The sequence below is a fragment of the Colobus angolensis genome, unplaced genomic scaffold (genome assembly GCF_000951035.1).
Source record: "Colobus angolensis palliatus isolate OR3802 unplaced genomic scaffold, Cang.pa_1.0 Scaffold354, whole genome shotgun sequence".
NCBI classification, from domain to species: domain Eukaryota; kingdom Metazoa; phylum Chordata; class Mammalia; order Primates; family Cercopithecidae; genus Colobus; species Colobus angolensis.
The window spans coordinates 554,279-565,715 of record NW_012116866.1 but is presented as its reverse complement, the minus strand read 5'-3'; the positions used below and the strand labels follow the sequence as shown (position 1 = coordinate 565,715).

General features: G+C 39.2%; 1 protein-coding gene across 2 annotated transcripts in view; it reads left to right on the top strand.

Moving 5' to 3' along the window:
- Nucleotides 1-9,180, top strand: part of HSD17B7 (hydroxysteroid (17-beta) dehydrogenase 7) — an 18,348-nt gene extending 9,168 nt beyond the window's left edge. The window contains exons 5-9 of one of the 2 annotated variants that reach the window (XM_011952961.1): nucleotides 599-793; nucleotides 4,220-4,324; nucleotides 5,050-5,106; nucleotides 6,179-6,277; nucleotides 8,652-9,180. In XM_011952961.1, the coding sequence (XP_011808351.1) occupies nucleotides 599-793; nucleotides 4,220-4,324; nucleotides 5,050-5,106; nucleotides 6,179-6,277; nucleotides 8,652-8,774 (579 nt within the window). In that variant the 3' untranslated portion in view covers nucleotides 8,775-9,180. Of the gene's footprint in view, nucleotides 1-598; nucleotides 794-4,219; nucleotides 4,325-5,049; nucleotides 5,107-6,178; nucleotides 6,278-8,651 lie in introns of those variants that run through there. The other variant, XR_001002997.1, reaches the window with a different exon arrangement.
- Nucleotides 9,181-11,437: the final 2,257 nt, after the last annotated feature.

Below are 11,437 nucleotides of genomic sequence, written 5' to 3'. Positions count from 1 at the left end.
GTGTTAGCCAGGATGGTCTCGATCTCCTGACCTCGTGATCCGCCCGTCTCGGCCTCCCAAAGTGCTGGGATTACAGGCTTGAGCCACCGCGCCCGGCCTCAGAATCATCTTATGTGTTTCCTTGTTCAGTCCTAGAATCAGCTACTTTTCTAAAGACATGTTTTCTTTTATCAGAAAATGGTTATTAGAAACCAAGATCTGGGTGCTTATTGCTTCTGAGAGATCAGTGTCTTCTAAACCCTCTCTGCTAATAGACTACAGAGATATGTGTGTGCATACTAGCATACTAACTCATGTATGTATACGTATCTATACATATTTTTCTATGTAACTAATTCATGTCTCTTTTAGATAAGTAGTTAATACTGATTTCTCTGACCCTAATCTCTTACCATATAGATCATTCTAGCTTCCTCCCCATGCTTATTTGTGATGTCTCACTTCAACAATGACAAACCTGACTCCCACCATCCTCCCTCCATTTATTTAATTGTTCAATTTCAGTATAGATGTACAGTGGTTTCAAAATTGTTATCTCTATTCTGCCAGTATATTTTAATACTTTTTTGTTCTTTTTTTTTTTTTTTCTTTCACCCAGATTCGGGAACTGGAGCCTCTCCTTTGTCACAGTGACAGTCCATCTCAGCTCATCTGGACATCGTCTCGCAATGCAAGGAAATCTAATTTCAGCCTCGAGGACTTCCAGCACAGCAAAGGCAAGGAGCCCTACAGTTCTTCCAAATATGCCACTGACCTTCTGAGTGTGGCTTTGAACAGGAACTTCAACCGGCAGGTAAGGCCCATCTCAGTGATATGGAAATGGCAGGGCAGGTTCTCTTAATTACCTACTATTGATTTCCTAGTAAGGTAGCTGGCTTTCCACTAACTCTTGTAGTTTAGATTAATAGTTGGTATATACGAAAATGTTAGGGCAGAGATAATTAGCTCCTGACATTTTAGTTACAGGTAGTTCATTCATCATTCTGTGGTTCTTCAGGAATTCTAACTTATGTTAACAGAGTGACACTACTAAAAGTGATAATAACTACTGTTTTGGTACTTGCTATGTTTCAGGTTCTGTATTCATCTGTGTATATCATTAAATACCTGCCTCATTATGTGGAGGTGGGTTTAAGTATAACCATTTTCAGATGAGGACTCTAAATCTTGGAGAACTTAAGTCATTTACCTGATGGTCACACAGCTTGTAAATGGTAGAGCTCAAAATTGAGCCTGAGGCTGGCTGACTTTATGGCTTGGACTTTTCCCTCTGTACTATGCTGCCTCCTAGTGTTTGTCATAGCAGATGTTTATAGGACAGTGAAGTAGTTATAAAACCTTCTGGATAGTGGTGGTTTTAGGTAAGACTCCAGAGCTCTGTCTCTATGAGGATCTCAGTTTATAGGATGTTTTACAGGGGATGGTGACCCTTGTTGGTCATACTGAATCCTTGTGGCCACTATGGTCCGCAGTTTACTGCTTCTTTTATCTCTCTGTTGCCCAGGTCTAAATTCTTACCTGAAAATCTCCAATCTTCCCCTTGGACATTTTCTTTTGTTTGCTTTGATTAACAGTGTTGTATGAGTATGGGGCTATGGAGAAGTTTAATTTCACTAACATTTACAAACGACCTATCATGTTTAGGGCACTGGGCCAGGTTTAGGGTTGAGGAGGAAAGTGAAATAAAAAAATGATCAAGAATTATGTCTTCCCTCAAGGGAGCTTCTTGGATCATGAGTTAGACATAGAAATATAAGCCTTATGTGATAGTCTAGACCTGGCTTATTCTGGAATGGCTATCTTTATCAGGTGGTATTTTGTGATCTGGCTTTTAGAATCATGCCCCTCCTTTTTTCTGAGACAGAGTCTCGTTCTGTTACCTAGGCTGGAGTGCAGTGGCACAATCTCAGCTCACTGCAACCTCCATCTTCTGAGTTCAAGTGATTCTCATGCCTCAGCTTCCCAAGTAGCTAGGATTACAGGCATGTGCCACCACACCCACGTTTTGTATTTTTAGTAGAAACAGGGTTTTACTATGTTGGCCAGGCTGGTCTCGAACTCCTGACCTCAGGTATCTGCCTGCCTCAGTCTCTCAAAGTGCTGGGATTACAGCGCCTGCACCCAGCCTGAATCATGCCTCTTATAAAGTTGAAGCCAAGAGCATACTTTCTAGGACTGAATTTAAATCCTGACTCTTTGTAACCCTAGGCATATTATTTAATCTCCCTATGCCTCAGTTTCCTCATCTGAAAAATAGGGATAGTAATAGTGCCTGCCTCACAGATTTATTGGGAAGATGGACTGAGGGGATCTGGATGAAGCACTCACAGCAGTGCTTTGTATTCAGAATGTGAGTTTGTGTGTGCATGTGTCTGTATAAATACGTACATGTGGATATGCATGAGCGTGGATATGTATTTGTGTGCCTACCCATGTGTAGGGGGTTCATATGTACATGTATGGGTTTTGTGGGTGTGTGCACATGTGTTTGTGCATGTATTTTTTGGGTGTGTGCACGTGTGTAGGTGTTGGTGCATGTGGTCTGCAGATGCGTGTACATGTTCTTGTATAGGCTGTTAATATTGCAGGTTGGACTCAGCATGTTGGCCCCATTGTACACCTCCTTCCGAAGTTTCTTGAGATGTTTAAAAACTTGTCACAACTGCTTCCTGGTACTCTGAGAACTCCCTTTTAGAGGGATTAACTTTTCCTTTCGTAGAACGGTCTGGGATTCTATTTAAGTCTCAGTTATCAAGTAAGGTTTGGGATTCTATCTTTTATGAAAGAGGGAGATTTAGCTATTGCTTGTAAAATCTGTTGAGATTGGTTCTCAGCCAATGACTTTTTCTCCCTGGCCTTTATGAGGAAAGAAGCAGCTGAGAAAGAATGACATTACAGTATTCCTTTTGAAGCCCTGTGTTGCTGGAAATGTTGTCAGGTTTTATATAGACTGCCTGATAGACTTGAATCATCCATGCATCCTCCCCGACTCAAGCCATATAGAAATACTCAGGATCATCACAATTTAATCCCTATAATTAAACAAATGGAAGGATACAGTCTTGGTTAAGATTGTCTTCTTCTTTCTTTCTTTTTTTATCTCTCAACATCAGAAAATTATGTATGTTGGAAACCCTGGATTTTAGTTTGAAGATTTCTTCGTTTAGGACAAAATAGTCCACAAATGTTCCTAGGTAGTTCCTAGAATAAGAACTTTTCCTTAGCTGTTTTGGGGGCAGAGTACATTATTTTCTTAGGAAAAACTTTTGGACTCTCATGAGGATAAGTCTTAGCTCTTGACTTTTTTCTAGAGGATTGTTAGTAAATCAAGGGGATTCTCAGGTTCTGTCTCTAACAGACAGTTCAGTGAACAGATAGCACCCTAAGCAACAGAACCTGGAAGCTTTTCCTCCTTCATTTGGTGCTGCAGAGTCTTGGCATTGCCTGACATGGATCAACCATCCCTGAGAGTCCCCTTGATTTCCCAGCAATCCTCTAGAAAAAAGTCACGAGCTAAGACTTATCCTCATGATAGTCCCAGGGCTCCAGGGCTTAACTATAGATCACTTAGGACCCTTTAGATTAAATAAGCTCTGTGTTAATTGGGGCTCTCTTTATAGGGTGGAACTTTCTAAAATGAGTTCTAGACTAAGGACCTGATTTAGAGATCTTCAGTTGGAGAAAGTTTTGTGACAGCACATACAGCCTGATGCCGGGAGCACCCACCTCAAGCTAGACGTATGGGTCTTATGTACCTGCAGGGAAACAGACACATACTTTAGGTTTAGCTGTCTATTTATTAGGCCAGAAACTTCTTGAAGGCAAGGACTGTACTCCGTACATCTTTTAATCGTAAATGCTCATGATTATTGAAAAGTTGATCTTCAGTTAAGCCAATAATAGGGAAAACTCAGATAACCAGGCCCTGCTTTTCTCCCCCAGCTTTAAGATTGGTTATTTTTTATACTGCAAGGTTCATGAGAATAGAGACTTTGTCCTACTAATTTTTACATCCTGGGTGCCTCTCACAGTGGGTTCTCTTAATACATGGTTCTTCAACATAAATGTTTTACCCACCTTCAGAGACAACTCAAAACGTAAATTCTTTATTACCTGACTTCTGGCTCATGTACATACCTCTTTTATTAACTAGCATGTAGCTGTACTGAGTCAATATACATTAAGTTAAAGTCTTACTGCTACCCCTGTCTGTTCCTAGGGTCTATATTCCAATGTGGTATGTCCAGGTACAGCATTGACCAATTTGACATATGGAATTCTGCCTCCCTTTATATGGACACTGTTGATGCCGGCAATATTGCTAGTAAGTGATGAATACTTCTTTTCTTAGCTCATAAAATCTCTTTTTGGGACCTAGAAGATGTGTTTAAGGGTTGGGAAATGATTTAAGGAATGAACCTGAATGCCATTTAACTTGAGGTTTTGAACTTACTTAATGTGAAACCTATGCTTAATATTTCTAAGTATTACTGCCACACCACCATTTGAGTGTCCACTTCTCTTTAAAGGAATGTTTCATTGCTCATGTACCACAGATCCCAAGAGTTCTGTAATCATATAATTTCAGAAAACCCATGTTAAACATTGTTAAACTGGACTTCTCTAAGTTTTCAAAATGGTCATGTGCATTAAAAGTTCCCAAAAGGGGGATAATTGTACATTATGTAACTATAGAACCATATTTTTGTTTCGTGATTTGAACATCTTGCAGGACCATCGTTTCTCTGGCACACATTGAAAAATGCTATTTTTAGGAAATGATTCTCCCTTTAGGGCTCAGGAAGAAATATCTCTCCTTTAGGGCAGGCATAAAGAAAAGATCAGAAGTAAATAGACATTCGTGTTAAAAGTGGTTGATTTGGAGTATGGAGATTGAGTGATTTTTTTTTTTGACTTCTATTTTTTGTTACTTAAAAAATGTTCTATAATCAGAAAGGCAAGTTTTCTTTTTTAATATTTAAATGAATAATTATTTTGTGACTGTATTCTAAACCACCACAAAAATAGCTGTTGTTTTCTTTTCTGCAGCTTCGCTTTTTTGCAAATGCATTCACTTTGACACCGTACAATGGAACAGAAGCGCTGGTATGTTACTGAAGTTTTTATAACTTGTATGATGGCTTAGCAGATGTGAATTACAGGTTCACTCGTAGTAGAAATAATTTCAACAGAAAAGGTAATAAGAGAATAAGCTCTGTGAATAATCGAGGTCCTGTTTGGAGCTAAAGCGGACTATAAGGCTAAGCGCAGAACATTAGGAGTGAAGTTTGCAAGTTTGACATTTACCATGGCACTGGGCACCATGACTATAGGGAAAGCCCTTCTTTAGAGGCAGGATACACCAGCAGCTAGAGGAGAGACAGAGCAATGGAAAGCTGGAGGGGCAGGCAAAGCAGGGCGATGACTGCGCAATCAGTCCGTGATTTCCCATGGAGAAAGAGCATCTTGTGGGTCAAGAGCCAAGATAACAAAGTTCAACACCATTCCCCTTTATGAAGATTTTCTTCCCTCTTAGAGGATCAAGTTGTTATTTTATTAGGAAGCCAGTCGAGTTCCTTAAATCACACATGGCAAATGGATTGTGTGTGTTTCCTCATCAATGGCAGACATTACTAATGGGCTATAATACTCCTTTCTGTTATACACAAGTGGTGTCTCTGAATATTCTTCAACCCAGAGCTCCAGAGGCAGCCTCTACTAATGGATCAGAATTGTCCTACATTAAAAACCCATTGTATCTGAGTCAGTTCTTTACGTTTGTCTCCCTCATTCCATTGAGCTCCTTCAGGATTTTTGCCATTCACTTTGGAAACCTAAGGACCTAGCACTGTAGTACTTAGTAGATTATTAAATCTTGACTTAATTGAAATTAGCTAAGGAAAACATAAATGGAATTGGCTTGGATGCTCTTGTTTTGGTAAATGTTACAGAAATAAATGTGTTTATTGTAGGAACACAAATTGATTATAGAAGCAAGTGCTTTTAAACTATATTTTAATTAGTTCTCAATACATTTGCTAAACCATTCACTGATGATATTTGAGAGGATGTTTATAATTTGTCTGGGGAGCTCTATAAAGTGCTGATTGTGAATCTCCACCAGCCTCACTCACCTTGGGCAGAAGAAACAAATCATTGACATATCCTTCCTTTCCAGGTATGGCTTTTCCACCAAAAGCCGGAATCTCTCAATCCTCTGATCAAATATCTGAGTGCCACCACTGGCTTTGGAAGAAATTACATTATGACCCAGAAGGTAAATGTGCTTGCATTGTTGCACTGACGTTTGCTGTTGGGTTGATGAATTAAGCCCGTGTTCCTGACCAGCCCCTCAGCCCCCTAGCTTCCCTTCTCTGGATACTCACTGTTCACCAGCATCACACTGGCCTGATTTTATTTCATCCTGCTCTCTCCTGTTTCTTGCACATCTTGTTCTCCTGACCTGAGCTGCTCTCAGCCTCTTGATGATTAATTTCTGCTCATCCTTCAGATCAGCTTATCCCATAGCCTTTAATGACCCTGTAGACCAGGCCTGGGTGCCTCTGTGGTAGGCTTTCTTGACATCCTGTACCTGTTGCAGATCATGCTTGTTCACTTTCGGGTTCCTCTGTCAGAATGTAAGCTCTGTGAGGAGGAGGGTCATACCCCATTTCCTAGCAGACTGCCTTACACATGGTAGACGCTCAGTAAATATGTTCCAAGTTGGATGAAATAGGAAGTGTTTTCTGTGTGAACTTCTCTTTGAGTATTCAATTCTGCTTGTGACAATTATCAGCTTTAATAGATTGGTGTTTTGAAGAGGAACAGGATAATGTGCAGAAAAAAAATCAAATCAGTACTATGTTTTTTAGACTTGGTATAATCTAAAATGAAATCAAACGTAGAGTTACATACTGGGGAATGAGAACATTTATTTTAAACTGAGAGAAGTACTTTGTTATACTTTTGTCATGACTAAGGTTTATTTCAGCCTTCGATTTTCCACGATCCAGCCTGTTGTGAGGAGGTATTAGCTTAAGATAAAATAAGATTGAGGTGACTGTTAGGTAAGTCAAGTAACTGGCATTGATCTTGGCCTCTGTTAGTAGCATGAGCTAAAAGGGGAGCCATGCACTTGGCTTCCTGTGCTATCTGTTCACTAAAAGTGAACCTTCCAGGTTTTTCAAAATACATTCTGTGGGATACTAGTTTCTTGAGAAGATTTGCAAGAAGCAGTTCCTCTAGCAAGTAAAATTGAACCATGCTTCATATTACATTCCCCTCTTTCAGAGACTTGTACAGCATACATCAGCAGAGTAAAGGCTGTGAGAAGTTGAAACAGTTAAGAAACATGTGTGAAATATTTAATCCTGCTGTTTTCAGTTCTTCATGAATTTTTTTTAAACCAAATTTTACATAACCTGTAATTCTATTTGGGGAATTCTATTATAAACTAATAACTTACTTTAGGCTGGCAGAGTGTATTTGAACTTACTGTCTGTTAACTTAGAGGGAATGATTTGTTTATCAAGGGGAAAAATGTTTAATTCTACAAACTGACATACTCATTAGCATTTTATGGAAATGCATTGAAGAAAGTATTTTAACCTTTGATTATTTGGGTAAGTTAGCTTTCTCTTCTGTTAAAAGATGGGGTTGAACTAGAAGAGTTCTGTAATGCTTCTTCCAGTTCCATTATGGAAAAACTCTAACGTGATTGAAAATAAATGTTATTTTCAAAATGTTTAAAAGTTTATTTAATTTTTAGCCTTTCAGTTTTGTGAACAAAGAAGCTGTTCCTGAAGTTTAGGCTCTGTGTTGGCTTGAAAAAAGGATATCACTATTTTAAAAGGACTGAAAGTTTGCCTTTACATACTCTCGAGATTTTCTGCATGAAACACAAGAATGTAAAATAATTATGGATTGAACCAGATAGAATCTTAAATTTCTTGCATGTAAAAGCATTTAGGAGAGAGGCAGTCTCAGGCTGCCATGGCAGCTCCACAAATTGTCAGGAACCCAAGTTCCTTGCAGTCACCACCTGGCCATTAGGGCGTGGCCCTCAGGCCTGTGGCTGGAGAGTGGTATGGAAGAAGAGAAGAAAAAAGGGATGCTTTATTTCTCTTGAAGAGACTCCAGGTATTATTTACATCTCACTGGCCAGAACATAGTCTCATGGCTCTGGCACCCGTTGTTTCAACGGGGGCTGAAGTATCGTCTTTTATCTAGAGGGCCGTGAGCCCTGCTCACACCAGAGATTTTTTACTAAGCCAGATGGATATTAGGAAGTGAGTAGCCATTAGAAATTCACGAAACTCTTGATTTTTCTGTTTTGTCCTTTGATATCACAGTTGGTTGGTGTCTTCTGTTTCCTGGGCATATAGAAGTTGGGGGAGATAGCAAAACTCAGATCTTTCAGTCTTGCTGTTTAAGGGAAGCATCAGTGGGTTTGGTGAATGTTGGAACTGAGACTGACATTTACTATGTCTTCAGGCTCTCAGCTTCCTGACAGTCCCCACGTGTCTGCCACCATGGCCCTTTCATGCTGCCTCCTTTCTTTTTGTTTCATATATTGAATGACTTTCTTTTATACAAATACTATTCATCTTAATTTTCCTTTCTAGACATCTTTATTTTTGCTTCTTTTCCAGATGGACCTAGATGAAGACACTGCTGAAAAATTTTATCAAAAGTTACTGGAACTGGAAAAGCACATTAGGGTCACTATTCAAAAGACAGATAATCAGGCTGGGCACAGTGGCTCATGCCTGTAATTCCAGCACTTTGGGAGGCCAAGGCGGAAGGATCACTTGAGACTAGGAGTTCGAGACCAGCCTGAGAAACATAGTGAGACCCTGTCTCTACAAAAAGAAAAAAAAAAATTAGCTGGGTGTGGTGGCATGCATCTGTAGTCCCAACTACACAGGAGGATGAGGTGGGAGGATCTCTTGAGGCTGGGAGGCGGAGGTTGCAGTGAACTGAGATTGTGCCGCTGCACTCCAGCCTGGGTGACAGCGAGACCCTGTCTCAAAAAATATGTATATTTAATATATATATATATATATATATAACCGGAACTGACAATGATATTCTGGAACATTGCATACCTTCTTGTACATTCTGGGGCACGTGGATTTCTATCATGTTGGATAATATGCATTTGTAATAAACTATGAACTAGGACTGTCTATTTTCCTTCCTTTTGGAATTATCTCCAAGACTGTGTATGTGTGCATACTTGTATGCATGTGAGAAAAAGATTGGGCTGGGCACAGTGGCTCAAGCCTGTAATCCCAGCACTTTGGGAGGCTGAGGTGGGCAGATCACGAGGTTAGAAGTTTGAGACCAGCCTGGCCAACATGGCAAAAATCCATCTCTACTAAAAATACAAAAATTAGCCGCGTGTGGTGGCGTGCACCTGTAATCTTAGCTTGGGACACTGAGACAGGAGAATCACTCGAACTCAGGAAGCAGAGGTTGCAGTGGGCCAAGATCACGGCACTGCACTCCAGCCTGGGTGACAGAGCAAGACTCCATCTCAAAAATTAAAAATTGATAAAGTAAAAATATTAGTTATTCTCTAGAATGGTATTACATCAAAATTACTAGAGTTCTTTTCTGAAAGATTTTATGGAAAAATAAAATCAAGTCACCCAACAGAATATCTGTTTATATTATTCTGTCAACTGGGGCCTAAGCTGTGCTCCACGGGACAAGAGGTGGACTTGAATAATTGTGACACAGGCACACACTGCTCCTTTCTTTGGCCTGCCCCCAGCAAAAGGAAGTACTGCCCACTATTTGAGTGGCAATCAGAACTTTGTTGCTTTATGAGCAATGTTTTTAGCTCTTTTGCCCTATTTCTTCCTCCATATGCTGCTTCTGACAATCTTAAAATTGTTAGAATCCTAACAATCCTCATGTGGTGTCCATGTGGTTAATAACAAAAACCAAATAGATACGCATTTGGCTCACTTGAATTATTTCTTGTTTAAAAAATATCTTTTATTGATTCTGAGGGAGTTCATGCTAATATTGGGCCTGATCCTTAACACTATTTGCAAATTTGTTTATTAGTGACCAACCCATTTTCATGATCATATCTTAATAGTTGTAAACTTGCAACAAGAAATTTTTCACTCGCATTAAGTTTCGATAAAATTTTCTAATTGGGTAATTGCTGGCGTAAGGTACACTATAGTAGTAGAGGAAAGTGGTGAGGATTTAGTTTATACGTATCATAATTATGCAAACTTTTTCTTTATAAATTTTCAAAGAACCACACCCCAGGCCTCACTTGATATGAAAAAAAATGATAAAATGCCATATACTTTTACTGTAAATATAACCAATGTAATGCCTGAAATCTAAAGTCAGTAAAATTTTGAATGAGTTAACAAAAGTAAAAAATGATAAATAATTTCTTCACAGTTCATGAAGTTTTTGATTACAGTTTCTCTAACTCTGTTGTTAAAGGTTTTCTATAAACATTCTATAAGTGAAAATGAGAGCTGCACACCACTGTGTCCACTGTCTTTGGGAGAGAAGGGTGAAGCTGACCTGAAATCGAGCTGTTTTTCACTCTTCTATTCACTCACATTGTAAATTTGGAAGAAGCACATTATGTATTGTGAATCTCAGGTTCCTCATATGTAAAGTGGAGTGGTTATCTTTTTGCTGCTTCTACTCATGGGTATGGAGTGAACATTTAATGCAATAATATATGTGAATGAATAAAGAGCTTTTTAACACATAATAATTTTTATTAGAGATTGATAAGCCAGAATGTCATGGTTAAAACGCTATAATGTAAGGCACTAAGTGATGACTTCCCATCTGATAGAGTTGGTTCAGTTTTCCAAGTTTGACCCAGTAGGCAGCATCTGATCAAGTGGCAGGGCATGGTGGGAGGAGTATGGGCTTTAGGGCTGGGCAGACCTTGGATCAGATTTGGATTTAGCCAGTTAACTATTGGTATGGAGTTCGAGACCAGCTGTATAACTTTGGGCAAGTTACTTCAATTTATACCTCAGTTTAATTACATAAAATATTGATGCCAGTGCCTACCTTGCAGAATTGTGATAATATTCTAGTAGGTGCACAGTCAATGCAAATTAAGTACCCAAAAGGAAACTTTAAACATGAACCAATCTTGATTTCACGTCATTGATGATGTGTCCCTAGGTTGGTTCTGTACGTATTTTCTGAGCCATTTTATCCAATTTCCTCAAAACAGGGAGCACTCCCTTCCCACACTCCCAAATGGTGTACCTGTACAATTGATTCCTTTCATTAAACAATCCCAGATTTAACTCTTTTTGTATCTGACTGGAGTAGTAGGTTAAAGATTCAACTGCTAGGAAGTTGGATTTCAGCAGATGCCTGATTTCTGCCTTGATCTGGTGCATTTATTTTGATTTCCAATGGGTTTAGTATA